The sequence below is a fragment of the Rhipicephalus sanguineus genome, chromosome 11 (assembly GCF_013339695.2).
Source record: "Rhipicephalus sanguineus isolate Rsan-2018 chromosome 11, BIME_Rsan_1.4, whole genome shotgun sequence".
NCBI lineage: Eukaryota > Metazoa > Arthropoda > Arachnida > Ixodida > Ixodidae > Rhipicephalus > Rhipicephalus sanguineus.
Genome location: NC_051186.1, coordinates 88,529,789 through 88,552,232, shown reverse-complemented (window position 1 = coordinate 88,552,232; position 22,444 = coordinate 88,529,789). Strand labels below are relative to the sequence as shown.

At 47.8% G+C, this 22,444-nt stretch overlaps 1 protein-coding gene across 1 annotated transcript; it reads right to left on the bottom strand.

Moving 5' to 3' along the window:
- Positions 1-17,949: 17,949 nt before the first annotated feature.
- LOC119373913 (uncharacterized) lies at positions 17,950-22,125 on the bottom strand. Its single transcript, XM_037643979.2, has 8 exons — positions 21,862-22,125; positions 20,950-21,012; positions 20,555-20,587; positions 20,378-20,437; positions 20,067-20,269; positions 19,694-19,853; positions 18,909-19,043; positions 17,950-18,497 (listed from the first exon to the last, which is right to left on the bottom strand). The coding sequence occupies exons 1-8, from the start codon at positions 21,986-21,988 to the stop codon at positions 18,487-18,489; spliced, it is 792 nt and encodes a 263-aa protein (XP_037499907.1). The 5' UTR covers positions 21,989-22,125; the 3' UTR covers positions 17,950-18,486.
- Positions 22,126-22,444: the final 319 nt, after the last annotated feature.

The following is a 22,444-nucleotide window of genomic DNA, read 5'->3' as shown; positions in this document are numbered from 1 at the left end:
AACGGTAAGGAGAGAGCTGGAAGGAGAAAAGGCGCGGCTGCTAAGCAGTTTCTGCGCGGTAGTCAACGCAGTGGCTACGCAGGAACCACTATTTGTGAAGTTGCAAGCGCGGAAGTCGCTTTGCGTGCGTTCTTCTGTTGGCTCCACTCAGTTTGTCGCGGAACTTGCTTGGATGTCGTGCCAGGTTCCAAGTACGAACAGTAAGGCTTTGCAGGAGGCATATCGCACAAAACGAAGGCTCTTCAAACCCTAGCCATAGCGAGTTTCGAATACCAATGAAGTGCAAGTAGTACTATTGACGGCGATCATGGAATTCAATTAACTTGCTAGCGCGGGAAACACAACTGAAGCGAAGGCGCTGGTACCAGATAGCGGCAACAGCAAGCCGAACCGGGTCTATTCGCAATGTCCACGAACTATAGACCAGAACACAGAGAATTCCATGCGCATCGCCATATTTGCATCGCGCGTCGCGCCATCTATCGCACACGCGGCGAAACAACATGCGCGGGCTGCCACGCCAGCAGACGCTACACAGAGCAAACGTGAAACTCCCGAAACTCAGCCCGTCGGAGAGCGTGTTTCGCGTCTTTTCTAGCCTGGATATTTTCGCTGATTTTATTGGAACATCAAGAACATCTTGCTCATGCAAGTCCGCAATGTATACAGTACGTGCTGAGTGGGCTGCGGAAGCAACCTCGTCAGATACGTACGCTGTTACATTTGTAAAAAAACGTTCTCGCTGTAATACGCGTGAATCGTAATTGCAGTGCAGCTCGCGAAAGAGTGAAACGATGTTTTGTTGCGCCATATTACACCATATTTCAGCATTCATCGCGTAATAATTAGAGTACGCTTTACGGGTACAGCTTCGCGGAACGTAATTTTTGTTTCACGAGCGTTCTTACAATAATGCGTCTTGCTCACAAAAGCGTGCTATCAGAGAGTATAACCTGCAGTATCGTTCAGCGATTCCTTTTGGAAGCTACCTGCGCGATTTTACTCTTGTAACGATGGTGCTTTACAAGCGAAACTGTGCTACTCTTAGTTAAGCCGGTTAGCTACACCTGCGACGTAAAGGACACTGGCGCGAGTACTGTTTACTTACGTGCCAATATATGTATTATGTGCAGCTGGATGCCTCGTGTCCAAATAAATTTGGGGACATCAAACACTGCATTGAAAGCACGAAATTCTGACCAGCTGTTGAGGAGCACCGTGCCATTTATTACCTTTTGAACAGGAAATCTCGAAGGCGTGGATGCCATCAAATCACTAAAGCTTAATACTACGTTGAAAGTGGCAAAGCATGCTGATTGCTTGGGCTTGAAGGCACTACCTTGCACTAGACTTTCGTCAAAAGAAACGCTCAAAGGTATGAAGTGCACCCCCACACAAAGCTCGCGCCTGCCTTCAACCCAGCTGAGTGTCACGCAAATTAGGTTCGCAAAATGAAATAGGGGGGCATCACACTGCAGAATACACGCAGTTAGTGTGCTTACTCGCGCATTTTCACTCGGCTTTTAGTTTTTTTGCTTGAATCACAGTTATCCACTCGCGGCGAAGCTGAAAACACCACACCGGCACTATTTCCGTGGCGCGTCGTAATCGTCGCAAGACAACGCTAATATCCTCTTGTTGCGCTGCTTGTTTTGGCATCCAAAGACGACGCAGTAGTGCCCAGACGAGCTCTTACACGCTGAAGCGGCGTGAACGGGTACTTTTTCGCACTTTAAAGCCTCAGAACTGCAGCTTGCCCTGTTTACTTGGTGCAGCCCGCGCGCGCCTCGGCAGCCCGGTCAGCCCAGCGTCTGGGTGCGAGAGTATCCGCTCGGCTCGACAGAAGCCTGGGTGCGAGACAGGCGTGCTCTGGTGTATAGGTGGCGCGCTGTGCGATTCAAGATGGCGCCCGGAGGAGGGTCAACCCGTTTGTTAGCATAGGAACAGATGGGACGTGCAGACGCACGGCCCGTGCCACTTTCACCGGATGAGGTTATGAACTGCAGTGAAATAGATATGAGACCAAGATACTTGCCCAAACAATGGAAAGTGCGAAATGCTCGCTACCTCATTATTTACCGCGGTGTTAGAGGTTATATTTCGGCTCCGTTACCGTGCATCAACGATGCTGTACGAAATCCTGTGCACGCTACAGAAAACGCATGAACTCCAAGTATACGTACCGTGCCTGCCTGTCGGATTTCCATAGTAATAGGCCACCAGCGAATTACTCCATCATTGCAGCACAGGACTGCATGCTTAGCGTGATGATGATTTCTAAACACGTTGCTCCGTCATCATTACTCGTGTGGTGAGGAACGCGGAGTAAACAGGTCACTTGTCTCGGATGTTACAGCCGTTTCACGAGCACCTCGAAACGAATGCACACGCAAACTTTTCGCAACGTCGAGAACAACGAAGGGATTCGGACGGTAATGGTTAAGTTCATTTGGCAACTCAGCGGCACGCCTTCTGGACGCGATTGCACGTTTCGCTTACGCTCGTCGAGCTTGTTGGCATCATGCGGCCACAAAAGTTGCGCTACGTACATCGCATCAGAAAAATTATGCTTTTATTTTGATCTCAACATTATCGTACATCAAGTACAGCCAAAGTGACTTACGATTTTGAAAAGCTTGCCGTACAGATGGTTAACTAGCAAAGCACGTTAAAGAAAATTGCTGCTGCAGCATCTCCATCGACGCTGTCGCTATCTGTGATTTCACAGGCTTCAATGTCCAGTGAAAAATCCTCGTCGTCAAGGTGCACGGTCTCTTTGAACACCGCCTTTCTCCTTAGCATGCCACCATGCACTTCAATGTGTAAGATCTGGTCATTACTGGTTCTACAAGAATGCCTTTTCCCACGGCACTCCAGGCATGAATGGTCGTACTCTTAGTCGCCTTTCTTCAGCAGGGGTAGCTTGTGTGCTTTCTCACTGTAGTAGTTCCTTATTCGTTCCGTCTTTTTTCTACCAATCGGTTTGCTGATGCAGGGTGGGTAGATTAAGCAGCATGTTTGTTGTTGACAGAGTAGGTTTGGTTCATCAACCTGTCAGCAGTTTAGCGTGCTTGCCTTTCTGTTCCAGCATGGTGTATATCTGTGGTCCAGGAAGCATACCTGCGGCTCATGAATACTTTTCAGTGCTTTCTTCAACAAAGGCTTAGTTGTATTTACCGCACTCTCAACCATTCCATTAGACTGAGGGTGATTTGGGCTGGAAGTCGTGTGTGAACTGTCACTGCTTGGTGAACTTGACGAGCTTTGTATATGACAGTTGTGGACCATTATCGCTAGTCAGCACCAATGGTAGTTCATACCTGGAGAGGTCTGTTTTCCGATCATCTTGTCGCGCTGCTCCTCAATGTTACATTCATGCGCTTTTAAGTTCAAGGCAGGGAGAGAAGAGCCGAAACGTTCTTTAGCTGGCTCCTTTCAGGAGCGAAAGCTGTAGGGGGTATACACTTCGTTGCGTGTCGGCACAAAGTGTGCATGCAACGTCTGCTGCACAACAGAAAGGTTTCTTTCTGGTTGTGGAATCGCCTCAGTTGGAGGACCAAAGTCTAAACTGTTGTAGATACGGGGCACGGGTGCGCCGGCCACGGTAAGTCGGAGGATCACCGTCCGTTCAATGGACGCAATTTCTTGGCTTGCAATGGCGAAGTAAAGCCGAAATCACTGTCTGAACAGCATTTATTTCGCTTGCAAGTCGCCGATCATGCACATACGCGCTCAAGTGTCTTTATTGTGGACGCTGTTTTGTGTTGGTCTGTATCAAGTGTGCTCACCGGTGATGCTTAGATGTTGCGTGGAGGTACTCTGCTGTTCCCAGTAGTGCGTGCCATTTTCGGTGACACTGTAACGACTTCTCACACTGTTTGATGCCTTTGCCCAAGAATGTAGGGCTGGGAAGACACATTGTCGACACAAAGGTGCTAATGAGATGCTCCATGCCGCCGTGTTGTTTATGATGATGATTGTGAGTTGAAATCGAAATTGCATGTAATGCAGTTTCTATTTCGGCTACATTATGAAGTTAGGTGGTCTTGTAACGTTCAAAGACGAGGCGGGTAATGCAGGAGAACGATCCTCGAATCACGTGGGCGGATGGTCACTTGATCAAAGCGACCAGCCATCTAGGTACTTCTTTATCTAGGAACAGGGAATGTGTCTAGGCGCAGTCTAGGTACAACGAGTACAACCGCATGGCGCATGTGTGGAGACGCAAGCGCGTGGGCATGTATCCGCAGTGTCCGAGCAAGTAAAGTGGCGGTACTGCGTTACCATTCCGTAACTTTCCAGGTCGTTTGAATCACGTCCTTGTTGGAACTAAAACTGGAATTTGTGGGAAAAACCTAGGCAAGTAACACAGTGATGGGAATGGCCAAAAGCGTTTTGTATCAGGTTTTGTAGCAGGAAAAATGATCATTTGTAGCAGCTGCCCTCAGTTTTGTAGCAGGTTGTCAAAACGAAAAAGAAAACAGGTCAGATGGCGTTTTAATGCTTTTATTATACAATAAAATGAAGTATTAAATACAGTGTGCGCATGAGTTCAATGACGGCGCAACTAACGCAAGCTTTAAACAAAGCCTAGGATCACAAATATATGAAGACTGGTTTGCACAAAGACGCAGGTACACAATACATGAATGTCACTTGCATGAAACACACTAAGCTTTCTTCCCTTTTTTCTCCGCATGCAAGTGTGGCATACACTCGGCCATCTTTTTTCGTGCTTGAGCAAGCACTGCTCGCCCACTCTCTGTCAGAGAAGTTCTTCAACTTCATAGCCCGCTGAATCAACAAGCAGCATTTTTAATCATCCGTTCTGCCTCAGCCACTTTTTGGCTTGGTCATTGGTAAATTCCACATTCGGTGAACTTCGCTCTGCATCTATACGCATACGCTTTGATGGTCTCTCTTCAGCTGCAAGGCGCTCCGCATACCGTATTGATGCCACCTTGACAGCCTTGTTGACATCGGAATTGACTGGAAATGAGCACGGGTCACTGTCAAACCTCTTTGAATATGACATTATGTGACGTATGCCATTTACGCTTGAGAGAGAAAGATTTGACCTGTCGTGCAGGACTCTTTGAGTTTTCACTAAATCCACGCTCAACATCGCCATTGCCATGCGGAAGTGATAGAAATGCCTTGACTAGCTTGGACAATAGCGGATATTTTGGCCCACCCTGATCATCTTTCATGATGAAAACTTGATGCCAGTATTTGTCCAGTGGCATGTCAGAACCTGCATGTAACTAGTTCAAGTTTAGCACCGTGAATTCATCAAGAAGAGATGAAACTTCAGCGGGTTGAACCACCTGGGGTGCACACTTTGCAGGATATCTGAAGGAGTCTCTTGAAGATTCCGCACTATGATTGCTCGGATGCAGGCACCTGACATGTTGGAGCATCTGATTCTCAAGAGGAAGTTTTGCCATCAAGTACTTCAAACATGTAATGTAGAACGACCTTGCTCCTAGCCGGAACGCAGCTTTCTCTGCAGCAGTCCACGTCTTAATAGCTTCTTCGGTGTTTGCTCCTACCTCTACATGTTGTTTCCAGTTCCGAGAGGACTCAACGTCAATGGATGCAAGCTGACTGCCTGACTTTGCCTGAAACACTTCGGTCCTTAAAAACCTTCCCAAGATTTTTTTTAGCAGCATCACCATTTCATCATAAAGAATGTGAAGCAGGGGTTCGGTTCCCTGAAACAGTTTTAGGAACCTTGTAAGAAGTTCACCAGCATTTTTCACAAACAGAGCTTTGGCACAAAGGGTTTTGTCATTTAGACTGCTCCTTAGCCTTTTGGCAATGTTGCCTCCAGCACGTACTGGAGTATTGGCGGAAAGGACACTCTTCAGGGCATCAATCTGTTCAAGCAGTCTGTCTACTGCTGGCACGAGTGACAGCCAGCGGCAATTTACATGCCGTAGAAATGTGGCTTCAGGCAATCCAAGCACCTGTTGTTGCTCCTTCAGCAGGCCACACTATGCAGCAGTGTGTCTGAAGTAATAATACACATCATTTACGACAGTTTCGACCTCACTGCCGAATGAATCCAAGGCACGTGAGAAGGCGTTGTGCACCTTATGTAGGGAACACTCCCCAATATCTATCAGGGGACCGTGCTGCTGGATAAGTTTACTTTTTAGTGACTTCATTACGTTTGGTCCATCACTAAAAAATGCAAAGAAGCCAGCACTGGGAACACTCTCAACAGCCTCATTTACACATCTTAGAAGGTCGTTCGCAGTTGCCTTATTTAACCGAAAGGACTGCAGGTGTTCCATAACCACCATTTTCTGGGCATCGGAAAGTATCGCATAATGATGTCCATTTGCTGACAGCGCTGTTCCGTAAGAGGTGTCTCATCTATACAGATGCTGTAGAAAACACTCGGTCGGTTCTTTAAGCACAAGGCACTTAAAGTAGGGTCCAAGGCCATCTGACATGACATACAACACTTTTTTTCTGCTACACGACAAGTCTTTTGCCACCTTCGAATCTGGAAACATTGCTCGGTAGAGAGGTGTAGCTGTGTCTCCCCAGCTATAAGGAATCCCCTTAAGTGTGACAGCCAGAACGAACAGTGCTTTACTGGCTGTGACATGATCATTATCGACGCAATGGTGGACGCAGCTGAAAAATTCAGGACGGCTTGAACTGCTGCTGGTCGCTCAAGTTTCCCATCAGGACCACGTAGCTGCTTCGTACGCTCCAAGTGCTTTTTGCTTTGCGAGTGGCGCTTCACTGCAGTCACACCATGAAACGCACAGTTGATTGTCTGGCAACACACGACACAAAAAGCATCTTCTTCTCTTTCACCAGCCCTACACCACGCCTCAAAAAGGTCACCGTTGGCATCCACGTCTTTCAGGAGGTCCGCATTGAACTTACTGTTGCGTCCTGCAAAAAAGCAAATTTATTGTGCTGTCAGCATGGTCTTATAAAGCACTACAGGCCGATACATATGCTAGAGATTCTTGCGAAAACGCCGCCACGTTTCTGTGTCAGAAAGCCCGTTCCGCAAGTGCGTTTTGCACTGTCAGCGTCATGCGTATTGTGCGTATTGTGTATAGGCGACCACGAGCGCGGAAAACAAAGAAAAAACAATGAAAAAAAAAACGGCGCGTGGAGTAGCAGGGAGAGAGGGCGAGAAGCGAGCCGAGCGAGCGGCTGTGGTTACTGTTGCCCTGACGACGCAAACAACGTAATGACTACGTAATCTCTACGTAACCGCCGCGAGAACTTGGCGCCCTAATCTTGGCGCTCTCGGCGATAACGTCGGCGGAGTTTGAATTTCGTGTCCGTATGGAAGGTACACGGAGTTACCGACCCCTGGTTAGCGTACGACGCATGCGCAGTGGCGACAAATGGAACGGGCAGACCACACAAGCCTAAAAAATGCTTCGTCGCCGTACGATTCGGTCACCACGAGCACTGTTGCTTAGTCACTACAGTGCTGTACCCGCGTGCGCGATAACTTACTGCCAATATTAGAACCATCGTGCAGTCACACCGAGTCAAGCAGCATGCTACAAAACAGCGAATACAGTGCGTCCTCAACGGTAAAGTAAGCCCCACAAAGGCATAAAGAAAATTAGCAGCGACACATTCACTACCACAGAAAAATCTTAACAGTAATTTATTGTAGGCCTAAAATCAAGATAATGAAATGGGGGGGGGGGTAGGGGGGACTCCGAGCGCACACAGATAAACGTGATGCGGGCAAGCAGATAATAAACTGACCTTTGAGAGTGGAGAGTGCATTGACGCCACCGCCGTGCAGGACGCGCGTAGTCGTACAACCATACAACACCGCTATGCTCGCGATGAGAGTTCACGTCGCCGGTACGACTGCGAGGCTGCGGCACGCAGCGAAAACTGGGAATGAGCCGCAACTGCACTCAGCTCAAACGACAGTGCCACCAGGTACCGACACTACACAGTGACAAGCCCACGCACAACTACAGCCACGTGCCCACGCATTGGATTGTATTGGATTGGCTCTGCCTACGAATGGCACGAGAGGCGGCAGCCTATCTGCCACCTGGTGTTGCTGAAAAATCCCCTTGACGGTGGCCTCCAAGATAAAGCGGCGCATTGCCAGGTAATCTCGGAGGTTATGCGTAGCAGCTTTGGAGCAGTTCTGCGCATTTGTAGCATGGATGTAGCAGCTTTCACGAAATGTAGCAGGTTGGAGCAATGATGCTTATTTGTAGAATAGATGTAGCAGCTTTAAAGGGGTGGTGCCATCAAATTTCGAGGCTATAACAAGCCTGTTGTGGGTTTCCACTGTATGCAAGGACATTCCACACGAAGGGTCGGACACAGCAAACGTTTAGAATATATTTTAATTCACTTCCAAAGTGTACCTAAATGCTCATTCTCCCGATCGAAAACCATCGCTAGCGCGCCAACAGAGACGTAGATCTGTAGGATGGGCAACGAAAGTTGTAGTGACGTCACACCAAATCTGCTGTAGTAACGTGAGTGACCTCCGGACCTCCGCCACTTCCGTAACGTACGTACCGGCTGTAATGAACTAGAATACATTCTAGTCCACTGTAGTACGGGCAAAGCATCGGTTGCTACATCACTCCCCGAGTTTCGATCGCTTCCTGGCTATGTGCGTCACAGCCTTGTGTGGTCACGTGACCACGCCTCCTACGCTTCTACGTCACTGCCCAACCTCGGCGCCCAGAAACCGAAAGTTGTCCAAATCAAGAGGCGATATTAAGTTATTTAGCGAGAATACATGAATCTTGGTGCGTGCATCATGCTTCGTGGAGCTGTAGGAAACGCTTACAGCAAAGAATGCGCAAGCCACAAATTTGGTGGCACCACCCCTTTAATGAAATGTAGAAGCTTGGAGCAGTTGTAGCAGCTTTCCCATCACTGGTAACGTGTGAAAATGCAGTATCAAGTGCTAAATGGCAACTCTGTGCGTAGTTTCCGTAGAAACGGTTTGAGAATTGTGCCTTTTTTCCCCTTCATGTATTGCATGCAGCTGCACGCATTTTAGGTATGCCGCAGACCTACTCGTATGCAAGAGTAGCTTGGGCTTCTTCGTACATAATGTAAGCGGAATATCGCACGCAGACCGGCACGAGTAAGCAAGGCGACACAAGCGCTTGTGTGTCGTCTTGCCTACTCCGTCCCAGTCTGTGTGTGTGTTGGGGGGGGGGGGGGAGTGATTATTATTATGTGAAGATAAATGAGGAGAAAAGTGCGCCCCGCAACTGTCCCGAACTGGGCCGGACACCTCAGCAGTAGCGCACGGAGGGAAGGGGCGGGGGATGATAGAAAGCGGTAGGAGAGGAGGTGGAAAGGAGAGGGATAAAAGAGAGAAAAAAAAAGTTTAATGGGGTCATGAACCACTTTTCCAAGTAATGATCTAATGACCTCAGTATCGGAGTTTACTGCCTCCCGAATCGTTTGCCGCAAAAATTTCTCGAATACGTCAAGAATGAGCGGAGTTACGGGGGTTTGGCGCACGCTCTCAGCGCTTTCTCTCTTTTCTCGTGCTGACAAGCGCACTGGAAGCTAGAGAGGGAGGGATGGCACGGGGGTAAGAAGTTACGTCAGCGCGCGTCATGAAACGCGATCTCTCTCCCGCTGTGATTCGCGTGCGCGAGTGCGGCTACCGTGTAAATTTAGCAGACTGAGGAGTCCGGCGCGGGCAAGTGGCGGCACCCCGTGGCAAGAAGCGCATCTCATCCGGCTATCGGCCAATAAGCATGCTATATCTCTTGCGACGTAAACTGGCAGATCCGCGACGTCAACGTGCAGACGCCCCGGCCACCGACGAGAGTGAGAACCGACCTGGCAGCTGGCAGCGCAACTACCACGCTACCCAGGCATCGAGTGCCTTCACTCAACGTCGTTGAGCCGTCAGCCCTCTCCCGGGACTTGACCTCCGCTATGCCCCGGTGAACTCACTCTTTGCTTCGTTCAATCGTTGACTTTTCGTTCGCACTCTTAGCGCTTGTTCTACTTCTTTACTATCATTAGAGTTCCATCATCCTCTGTAAATACATTTTCTTCATGCATAAACGGCCTCGTTATTGTCCCGATGACGGTTAAGTCATCGTGGTTCTTTTCCCACAAATACGAGCACGTCGTTTAGAGCTCTGTATCGCCATATACAGCTCGTTACAGCATCCACGGCGTCGAGTGCGCGCTGCAGTGACGAGAGATGGATTGCTCGACGATAGGTGGGGCCACTGGCAAACAGGGCGATGTCGTCGGCGTAGATCTCGGAGCGCACCTCGGTCGGTGTGTCAAAATGCACGAACTCGGTGAGCTTGGCGAGCACAAAGTTAAAAAGAAAAGGACTTAAAACACTGCCCTGAGGCACCCCACTTGACACAGGACGAGGGTCGTTGGTCGCCGAGCCGACACGGACGCGAAGCGTGCGACCTCCCGAGGAAGCCCTCCACATAGGTGAGCATTCGCCCACACACACCCATATCGCGTAGAGCGTCCATGATTGATGTATGGGGAGGCAGTCGAAGGCGTTCTTGACGTTCAGGAGCACCAGGTATCCAACTTCGCCTTGGAATTTGGCCTCCTCGAGGGTCGCAATCACGTCGGAAAGCGAATCGGCGGCGCAGCGGCCTGGCCGAAATCGCTCTGCTCATTTGGGAAGGCATCAGTGATGGATGCGATCCAGCGGAGACGCCGCAGCGCCATGGCTTCCATGGCCTTCCCCACAGCGGAGGTGAGGGAGACGGGACGGTAGGAAGAGAATTCCGTCGCCGGTTTTCGAGGTTTGAGTATCGGAACGACGAGGGCTTCTTTCCACTGTGGAGGAAGCTGTCCCGATCTCCAGACTTGGTTACACGCCTCCACGAGACGAGGGAACTGGGCGTGGTCAATGTTTCGCAGGTGCTGGTAGGTGATCCCGTCCGCCCCGGGGGCCAATCGGCGTCTGCGGCCATCGAGAACCACCTTGAGCTCGGCGATGGTGAAATCAGCTGAGCAGAGGTCCCGTATCTCGACCAGGATGCCTTCTGTTGGGAAGTGCCTCTCGGGGGCATCGATATATGGCCGATTCCGAGTGGGGAGTCGGGGGGGGGGGCGGCTACCGTGGCTGGGGAGGTGGAGGGGGGCGAATTGGCTCGCGAGGGTCTCAACCAGCTCCTCCAAAGATATCAGCAGCGCAACGGCAATGCACAGAGCCGGACAGCGAGGCGATCGTGGTCGTAGAACGGCCGAAAAGATGCGCCAGGTGCGAGTGCGGTTGCGGGGCTCGTCCAGCGAGTAGCACAGGCTCCCCCAGCTCTGGTCACGACGGCGCCTCGCGTACCTGTGGCAGACGGCGTCAATGCGGTTATAGTCGGTGCAGTGCTCGGGCTAGCGCGAGCGGACCGCTATACATTGCGCCCTCCGCCTAGCAGCACGTAGGTTTAGCAGCCCGATGTCCGGAGCGGGAGTCCCAGCTGGCACCGTGCACCGGGTCGTTGCCGCAGCAGCGCACTCGGTCAGTGAAGCGAAGTAGTCGGCAGAGACTAGCACTGTAGCACACAGTTCTCTGAAGCGCGGCCACTTCACCACACTCTATGTCCTGGTGTTCCGTGGGTTGGCCAGGTGGGGTAGGACCGACATGGGGTAGTGCTCCGAACCTTGGGAGTTGGGGGCACGACGCCACTCGTAAGTGCAGTTTCCAGCAACGAGAGTCAGGTCAATTGCGTTGGAATTTGCACCACGGGGCACGTACGTTGCTTGCCCAGTGTTGAGCACCACTAATCCGGCTCTGTGGATGGAGGTGAGAAGGTCCCGGCCTCGTAGGTCGGTGCGGGTGCAGTCCCACGATGCGTGGTGGGAGTTGAAGTCCCCGCCTATCACCGCATCCCGGCTGAGGGAGTTAGTCAGGCGGCACACGAAGTCGGTGTCCCAGCGGGCGTGGAATTGCTCCGTCCTGATGTAGACGCCTTAAGAGACAGGAAGAGAGCAGAGTGGGTCAGGGAACAAACGGGGGTTAAAGGCCAACTCCGGCGATTTTTTGGGCATGTCAAAGTAATGGTGCTTTTATGTTCCTGAGACGCTCCTGTTGCGGGCCCGATAGCAGAAATACTCGGCAAATTGGAGAATAATTTTAAATAAGCAAAAAAGCGCAACACCGAAACCGAAACCCAACCGAGTGTGCTGTCTACGTATGACGTAGACGTTACGAACGAACCGGAAGTCGTGCAAGGCATGCCGGTCACGCCGGCGCGGAGTATGAAAACTGTGACAGCCGGGACGAGCAGCGAAGCGCCGGTCAAACCAACGCTGTCTGTCGCCTTGTGCACAGCAGACGCTCGCTGTAGCGGCCGAAGTGCCGAAGTTAGCGGTGCCCTCGGCTGCGTCACTACCGCCGCCTTCCTAATACTGACGTCACAGACGCAATGTTGCCAATAATTGTGCGAAGCCAGGAGGGCGTTTGCAGACAATCTTTAAAATTCATTTGCAGACAATCTTCGCATGTCTCGAGCCTGTAATTGGCATAAATGACGGAAACGTGCAAAGGAACATACCCAGCGAATTTCATTGAGATCCATCGACTTCGGAAAATCGCCGGAGTTGGCCTTTAAGGACATCATAGTTGAAATCAAGAAGAAGAAATGGATATGGGCCGGGCACGTAGCACGTCGGCAGGATAACCGGTGGTCATTAAGGGTAACTGACTGGATTCCAAGAGATGGCAAACGCGTGAGGGGGAGACAGAAAATTAGGTGGGTAGATGAGATTAAAGGGGCACTGACACAAAATTTCGCGGCCGAGATAACCTGCTGGATCGATTCCCGTGTACGTGCGTGTACCATCTGCAAAATATCGACAGCGCATAAAGCTTGGAAGTTATTTTATATGAATTTTGAAGTTCGCGAGCGCGATCCAGCATTATAGGCCGCACCTAGTGCATTGACACCCTCGGAGGTGACCCGAGGTGACCCCCCTACTTCCCCTACGTAACCGTTGCAGCCGGTACAAGTTATGATGACGTCGTAGCCGCCATTTCTGTTTTGACGCGCTTCCCAACGAATCGCTCCTCGCTAGCGGGTCAAACCTGAAGTGATTCGCCACGTCGAAAATTTCTTCCATCCCCGCCGCAAGAAAATCGTCGCCATCAGACGACGATGAGCCCGACGACGACAGACCGCGCGGAAATGCGTCACTGTTCTGTGTGCTCACGTGACCGAGCGTTTCACTCGCTAGGTGGTGATAGTTGCACCCGGCGGCTTGTCGTTTTTGGAGCTCTGTCAAACCGAAACTGAGGCTGTGTCGGTAATGAGGAGCTTGTAATTAATTATCCGTCGCGTGCTGCAGCAAACGATGTGCCGTGTTATGACTAACAGGCCCCCTGCAACACATTGCAGCAAAAAAACGCGGGGCGAAAATTTTTGTGTCAGGACTCCTTTAAGACGTTTGGAGGTATAACGTGGCAGCAGAAAGCACAGGACCGGCTTGATTGGCGGAACATGGGAGAGGCCTTTGCCCTGCAGTGGGCGTAGACAGGCTGATGATGATGATGATGTAGACGCTCGCCACGCTGGTATCCGTGCTTCTCATGCGCACCGTGAGGGCTACTGCCTCCACACCGTCACACAGGATGCCCTCAATGTCGACCATAGAGTGCGGGAGGTCAGCGCGCACATAAAGGGACGCGCGGGCCTGCCCGGAAGGATGAGAGGCGACACTGCACCGCACCGCACAACACGTCGCTAGCTCACACTTTGTGGAGCCGTGATAAGCGATGAAGCCGGGCAGGTCGAGAGTTCCAGCGCGAGTACGGGTTTCCTGCAGGAGCAGTATATCGTACTCGCGGCGGAGAAGGAGTATGACAACCTCGACGTGGCGGCGGCGGAGTGAACGTACATTCCACTGCAGGATCCGCGGCCGGAGGACCCTGTTGCCGTTAGTCATTCTGGCGGATGGCGAATGGGCGGCCAGGGCCGCGTTGCACAGCTGGAAGGCCGGAGAACTCTGTGGCAAGGTGTCCACCACAGCCTGAACTGCCGCAACTAGTGCAGCCATCACCCGGTCCTTCTGAATTTCAAGGGCGGTGGATAATGGGGGCGGGGTGGCAGTGGGCGCGAGCACGGTGCTGTAGGAAAGCCCCGGCTCCACAGCCGATGACGCGGGCCGTGTTGGGGCCCGAGCGGTCGTGCCGTTGCCGTCACTGTTTTTGACGCGCTTTTCAGCCTCGCGGCGAGAGAGTGGTGTGTCATCTGCGGCCATGGTCTCGACGATACACCTCTCGTGTTGCCAGCGCGGACAGCGGGGCTCGGTGGCAAGGTAGGGGCCACCGCAGTGAAGGCACTTGGGTGCGGTTGCGGTGCACTCTGCGCGGGCGTGAGCGCCTGCACAACGGAGACAGCGTGGGGGGCTTGTGCATGTGGCCACAGAGTGACCGAAGGCACCACAATTGAGGCACTGAAGGGGGCGTCGACGACGGGGTCGCACGGAGCGCACCTGCTTAAACAGTGACACCTCTGCCGGTGGCGTGTTGCCCTCGAACTGCAGCAGAATATTGCGCCCGCTGCGAGTGCAGGAGAGGACGGGGACCGCGCTCTCTATGTTGTTGCGGATGTCCGCCACGACGAAGGTGGGGTCTACTCCATGGAGGAAGCCGGTGGAGGTCCCTCTCGATGCAATTTTGGCGCGTACCTCCACCCCGATGCGCTCCACGGCAAGGAGAGCGGTGGTGTCAGCTCCAGGGATGCTGTCCACAGCGACAACGTTGCCCCGAAAGTTGACACGAGCTCGCTTTGCTCCTGGCACTGTGAACAATTGTGTGGCGATCGCATCACGGGTGAGCGCAAGATAGTTGCTCTTTTTTCCCTTGGGGCGGTAGAGTACTGTGTCGGCTGTCCCCTGAGGCTCCCTCAGCGCCTCCTATGAATGTCCACCGGATATCCAGCGGACAACAATTAGTGGACATTTGGATGTCCTGCGGACATCCGCACATATCCTCCGGATGTACTACGGACATCCGTTGGAGCTTAAGGCGCAACCAAGGTGGCCATCCAGCGAATGTCCCATGGACGTCAAAGCCGGATATGCGGATGTCCCAGGGACGTTTACAGCAGGCTATTAGCCCTTGCAGGATGTCCATGGGACATCCCTTGGACACATATTTTTGCTAATATTGGATGTCCGAGGGATATCGATTTTTTTAATTTGATTGGACGTACCATGCCGGCACCAGATGTGGTCGTCAACCTCTTGGGTCAGTGCCATATTCAATGTTGCTGCAGCATTTATGTGTTTTACTGCAATATTTAATAAATGCTACAACACACAAAGAATTAAGGCATCGATCCTGAAGGAGACCTATCATACTGGTGCACAGCTAGGAAAAGACAATGTTACAGCTTTCATTTTTATTCACAGTAAAGCAAAAACAAGCAAAAAACAGTGGGATTTGGTCTTGTGTTATCACAGTACAACAGCTCCTGCATTCACAGAACAAGCACTGCAAAGCCTATCTCCAATGCTTAAGCCCAATAGCCTGCAAGTGGATGTAGTGTCACCAGCTCTAGTGCGTCTGAAAAAACCTCGAAATGTTGGGGGTGATCAGCAGATCAATTCAAATCTTTAAACATTTTCTAGGAAAGTATACTTTAGTAAACCTAACACAGACAATACCAAGTACTAAAAGTATACAACTGCAAAGCACAATATGATGAGAAACTTGCCTCTTGCCACCAGAAACAATAAATAGGGCACTTTAATTCACAAACATAATGCCATGAATCTGTCACAGCCGTTATTCTTGACAAGCACAACAATATCCGTACAAATGGACATGGCTAAAATTCAATGGCTTCTACATATACAAATAAACCTCTAAAGCATCTAAAAGATGAGTGCATGAGACACCTAAAAACATTTAAAGACATTAAATTCCAACATAAACACAAGGAGCTCTGTTGCATCAACCCGATTACAAAGTGAGTGCATAAAACACATCTAAAAGTTCGGTTTTATGACATCAAATTAAAAACCACAAAGAAAAACAAGCATAGCTGGGACATGTGGACCAAGCCCACCATTAGCTTACAGATTCTGACTAGATTGCACTACATATATATACTGCAACACAAGATATGAGACTTGTTTCTTGCCACCAGAAACAATGCATAAGGGCACTTTCATTCACAGAAACATAATGCCATGAAACTGTCACAGCCGTTATTCTCGACAAGCACACCAATATCAGTACAAATGGACATGGCTAAAATTAGCTTACAGATTCCGCCTAGATTGCACTAAATATATATACTGCAAAACAAGATATGATGAGACTTGTTTCTTGCCACCAGACACAATGCATAAGGGCACTTTCATTCACAGAAACATAATGCCATGAATCTGTCAGCCGTTATTCTCGACAAGCACACCAATATCCGTACAAATGGACATGGCTAAAATTAGCTTACAGATTCCGCCTAGATTGCACTAAATATATATACTGCAAAACAAGATATGATGAGACTTGTTTCTTGCCACCAGACACAATGCATAAGGGCACTTTCATTCACAGAAACATAATGCCATGAATCTGTCAGCCGTTATTCTCGACAAGCACACCAATATCAGTACAAATGGACATGGCTAAAATTAGCTTACGGATTCCGCCTAGATTGCACTAAATATATATACTGCAAAACAAGATATGATGAGACTTGTTTCTTGCCACCAGACACAATGCATAAGGGCACTTTCATTCACAGAAACATAATGCCATGAATCTGTCAGCCGTTATTCTCGACAAGCACACCAATATCCGTACAAATGGACATGGCTAAAATTAGCTTACAGATTCAGACTAGATTGCACTAAATATATATACTGCAAAACAAGATATGATGAGACTGTTTCTTGCCACCAGACACAATGCATAAGGGCACTTTCATTCACAGAAACATAATGCCATGAATCTGTCAGCCGTTATTCTCGACAAGCACACCAATATCCGTACAAATGGACATGGCTAAAATTAGCTTACAGATTCAGACTAGATTGCACTAAATATATATACTGCAAAACAAGATATGATGAGAGACTTGTTTCTTGCCAGCAGAAGCAATGCATAAGGGCACTTTCATTCAAAGAAACATAATGCCATGAATCTGTCACAGCCGTTATTCTCGACAAGCACACCAATATCCGTACAAATGGACATGGCTAAAATTCAATGGCTTCTACATATACAAATAAACCTCTAAAGCATCTAAAAGATGAGTGCATGAGACACCTAAAAACATTTAAAGACATTAAATTCCAACATAAACACAAGGAGCTCTGTTGCATCAACCCGATTACAAAGTGAGTGCATAAAACACATCTAAAAGTGCAGTTTTATGACATCAAATTAAAAACCACAAAGAAAAACAAGCATAGCTGGGACATGTGGACCAAGCCCACCATTAGCTTACAGATTCTGACTAGATTGCACTAAATATATACAGGGTGTTCCACGTAACTTTAGCCAAACTTTAAAAATATGCAAATGCCACCTAGCTCAACAGAACCAAGGTAATGCTGCTTGCGGTCGCTTAGAGATACTCAGAATATTTTTTGCAGTCCACATAATTGCATAAGTCTTAATTAATTAATCAACTTCTGAAATATTAAAATTAGATGAAAAGTGTCAATGAGAAAACTGTAGAGCAACATGAAAAACTCCCGATACAGCTTTCTGTTACTCAATACGTGCTAAATAAAAGTGTTTTTCCGTGCGTGAAAGAAGCCTCCGAATACGTGCAAAATTGCCGCGCGACTGGCCGCTCGAGGCACTTTGCATGTATTCGCGGGCTTCTTTCACGCTCAGAAAAACACTTTTATGTAGCACGTATTGAGTAACAGAAAGCTGTATCGGGAGTTTTTCATGTTGCTCTACAGTTTTCTTATTGATACTTTTCATCTAATTTTAATATTTCGGATGTTGATTAATTAATTAAGACTTATTATGCAATTATGTGGAATGCAAAAAAATATTCTGAGTATCTCTAAGCGACCGCAAACAGCATTACCTTGGTTCTGTTGAGCTAGGTGGCATTTGCATATTTTTAAAGTTTGGCTAAAGTTACATGGGACACCCTGTATCCTCCTAAGCACGATATGATGAAAGACTTTTTTTCTTGCCCACAGACACAATACATAAGGGCACTTTCATTCACAGAAACATACCATCAATCTGTCACAGCCATTAATCTCGCCAAGCACAACAATATCCATACAAATGGTCATGGCTAAATTCAATGGCTCTACATATACAAATAAACCTATAAAGCACCTAAAACATGAGTGCATGAGACATACATCTAAAACATTTAAAGACATTAAATTTAAACATAAAGACCAGAAGCTCTGGAGCATCACAACACTATGACAAAGTGAGGGCATAAAACATCTAAAAGTTCAATCTGCTGCCATCAATATCCCCAGAACGACCAGGGAATCAGAAGCTGGGCCGTGGCGAAAGTTTCAGTCAGTATCTGAAACAGCAAAAATGCCATGACAAAGACGATTGTCAGACGCTACTTGTGAAATGGGATTTTTATAGGCATCTACTGTGTAACATCTCATTAGCATGGTTTCAGTCGGCTGCTAAGTGGGAATATACATTTCTACACAACTAAGAACAAGGACAAACATGTGGACAAGGGCAGCAACAAAGATGGTAAAACAAGTAAGGAACTTTGGGGCCTTTCTTCCGAGCTAGTTTGTGCAGTGTACAGGAGCCTGGCTGAAGATAATACAAAGAGTATAAAGGTAGGTCACAAGCTCAACACAGATTTCACCATATCGACTGCTTAGAACACTTACACATTAGGATTACAGGCACAACATACATTTTTGTGCACTGTTCAGGATTTTACATGATGCGACAATGTGAATTCCATTACCTGCTGCTTGCTCAAGTTGTCCTTGCTTTGACTTCTGAAACCTGGTGGCAAGGCGCTCGGGGGCATGTCGGAGCCACGATTTGATAGAGGCCTCAACGTCGGCAGCGGTTGCGTTTGGCGCTTTGCGAGCAGCATCTGAAATTTACAAGATTCCTTAAATCATCTCAACAATAACAGTTGTCTTGGTGAAAATACAAATTTCAAGAGTCATAAACAGTCTGCTGAGCCTACAAAAAATTGAGAAATAAATTACTGCCTACTCGAAGTCCTTCCACACATAATAGATTTGTTATATTGAATAGAGTTGGGCACATCAGTGACACTTGCTTTTTCAAATGATAACGAGGCAGAACACGAGCCAAAACAATCAAATGATTGCTTTACATTTTTTATTTCGGCTGCTATTTCAATCACCTCACACTGCCTTGCACAGTGATCTTACACTTTATTTATGCCCTTCGCTTTTTACCAGACAAACTATAATATTTTAAGTTTTTAGCCTCTAAAGCTAAGCCTGGACCTTTAGAGTGCTACCAAATTGTAGATTTTTTACCATGTAGGCTTCTTTAGCCAACATTAAAATTTAAGTGCACAGTGAAATTGCAGCATCCTTGCAGTGCTGAAATATGCAACCAATAGCAATAGTGATAACTGACACTGCAAACTTACAAAATAGATAAACGGGCAGCACTTAAAAAAAACAGACCAATGAGCATGTTTTTGTTTTTCCTGAGGAAGGCTAATTCTGTGTAAAACACAAAAGTAAGATGTATTATACAGCACACCTGTTATGGCTTTAGCAATCTTCAAGGCGGAGAAGCTCAGTTTTCCTTTTCGACCCATCCAGGAAAATTGTGCCGCAACCTCGTCTGTGATGCAGTATGACAAGATTCTTTTTGTTGCCCAGTAGGCATCTTTCCCACCAAGCTGTGCCAACTCATGAACCTGTGTACAAAAGAGAAGAAATTCTATTCAACAAAGAAACTTGTTGGATGATGTGAATGTTTTAGAATACGAAAAAGAGTATTAAGTCATAAAGCAAGTAAGCAATGTACGAAAAACCCATGACATTCTTGATATTGCAAAACAGCAGTGTTTAACACCTTGAATATTCATTATGAGTTCGATGAACTGAAAAAAAAAACATAACCCCCTTACCAGGATCTTAAATTTTCCAGCATCGAGCTTGTCGTCGAACTCTTGTAGTTCTTCAAGACTGCTTAGCGGATGGCCTAAGAGCTCTGCGCATTCGGTGACTGAAGAAGTGGGAAGCATATCGCACAACTTGTTCAGGGTGTCCGCTTGCTGTTCCAGCATGAAGCGAAGCGTGTTCAGCAGTCGTAGCACATGCCGCTGGAAGTCTGAAAAATATTGTAAATAAACGCTATTAAAACTTAGTAGGGTTCAAGAACATTTTAAGCAAACCATTTTACTGAAAACTGCATTCATATCTTTCAAAATGTGCGTACTCTTCTCTACACAACAATCATGAGGCGAGTTTCGTGGCCGTTCTTGCGCTGTCTGTTCACCTGAAAAGCACAATTTCAATTCATTAGTAGTTTGGAGTAACTGGCTAATGATTTATTTAACTTTGACCTCCCTTATCTGGCACATACCTTCATCAACAGAGTGGTTATCAGACGTACCTTGTGGCGAGTTTGTCTCTGACAACTGGGTCCCTGCAGTGTCGAAGAACGAGAGCAGTGAGCCACAAGAGCCGCTCTACTTGTTAGAAATTCTGATGTGCAACAGATAGTGACAAAGAGCCTAGCAGAGCAAAGAAATTACCGATAGCAAAGGTTTACTAGTTCAATTATAAAACTGAATTATGGAGGTTAACATATTTTGGTTCATCCACTTGCTTCTACAATGCTTGAGAATTCATTTATGCATGGCTCTTAAGAAGCTTTACAGCTATCTGTGGTTCTAACCTATAGGTTAGAACGACAGAAAGTTGCTAAATTCGTTACACACAAAAAATAATAAATACGCACGTAAATCGTAATTTTGTAACGAGACAGCTGTATATGTGTGAGAATACCTGCTGTGCCTTTGTCTCCCTGGCCAAATGTGGGCATACTTGTTGCTTCACTCGAGGTTATTCCTAGAAAGCAATACGTGTAGTCCATCACGTAATGATTCCTATTAGCATTAATCGCAGCCATACACTGGCTGTGGAGCACAGTATACTCCTATATAAAACAAACTTACAAAAGCTCCAGTATTTATACTGAACTTCAAAGCTACAATTCCACAGTTCATTGTTGCAGAATGAATTTCTTTTGTAGCAATCTGCTACAATTGCATGAATGTCACAATTCTATTCATGCTATACTCCATGATAAACATTTCTGGCAAGTGAATAAATGCCAGAGGGGCAACTAGCAAAGTTTCAGTGTACATGCAAGGTAAATACCTTGTTCACACTTGTCGAAAACAAGTGCTGACTAGACATTCAATGTGAAATTACCAGAAAAGCATTCCAAGCGTTGCATTTATTTTACTGTGAAGTTGGCAGTGCACTGCTGAAACACAGGGGAGAGCGATGGACGAAGCACTTCGTCCCATCTCGTCCTACTTGTGTGTTTCAACCGTGCACTGCCACCTTCGTTATGAATAATTACCAACACGCCCACTCGCCCATCATTTTAATTTCACTGTTTGGAAATATGCTTTGTAAATTTTAAAATCCTATTGATAAAGGAACATGAGCATTGTCAATAACAGGCTAGCTACGAATGCATCTAGCAGCCTGCTTTTCTCTTCTAACGAGGAGTTATTCAATGCTGGTATCCAAATATTCAATGCAGATGAAAGAAAGGAGGTGGTGCATTGTAACATCAGAGGGTTGAGAAAAAATTGGCCTCATGCACCAACTGAGTGCTTGCAAGGCTAAAGCTACGTCCTTAATGCAATGATCTTGAAAAGTAATGGCAAATACATTTTACAATACCAGATGGAAAATTATTTGGGATAGGTGGCAGTCCTGGCTGGCTTGTGGCAGAGTCTTCCTCCTCCTCTTCACTGTCAGAGTCACTCCAGACTGCTGGTGGCCGTCTACGCCTCTTCAATGGAGGCATTTCAGTTTCACTGGCCAGGTCTGAATGGAACTGACTGTCATTTAGCTTTTTCCGGGCATGTTCATAGGTAACTGAAAAAGTGCAAAATGTGATCAATATAATCACCCCTGGCTTAAGGCGTAAGGTGACTGAAATGCGCTTACCGAACAAACCTTTCACAGCAATTTCATACTGCTTCCCACCATGACTGTGGTGGATGCTGCTTCTTTGCCATTTTCCCAGCCTTCTCTGCTTTTACATTATGCGGCCAGACGCACGCGCTCCCGGTGACCCAAGTAGTTGGCACAATTTCAACCTCTTTAGAGGCAGTGAACTCCACAATAGCATAGCTCATCTGGAAAAAAATTCTGAATTGTAGTGCCACCATTGCACAAAACAGCACTTCCTAATTTTTTGTCAAGAAAGCATTTTAACTTCGCAAACAATACAAATTTTCATTACTATAAGCACACTGTT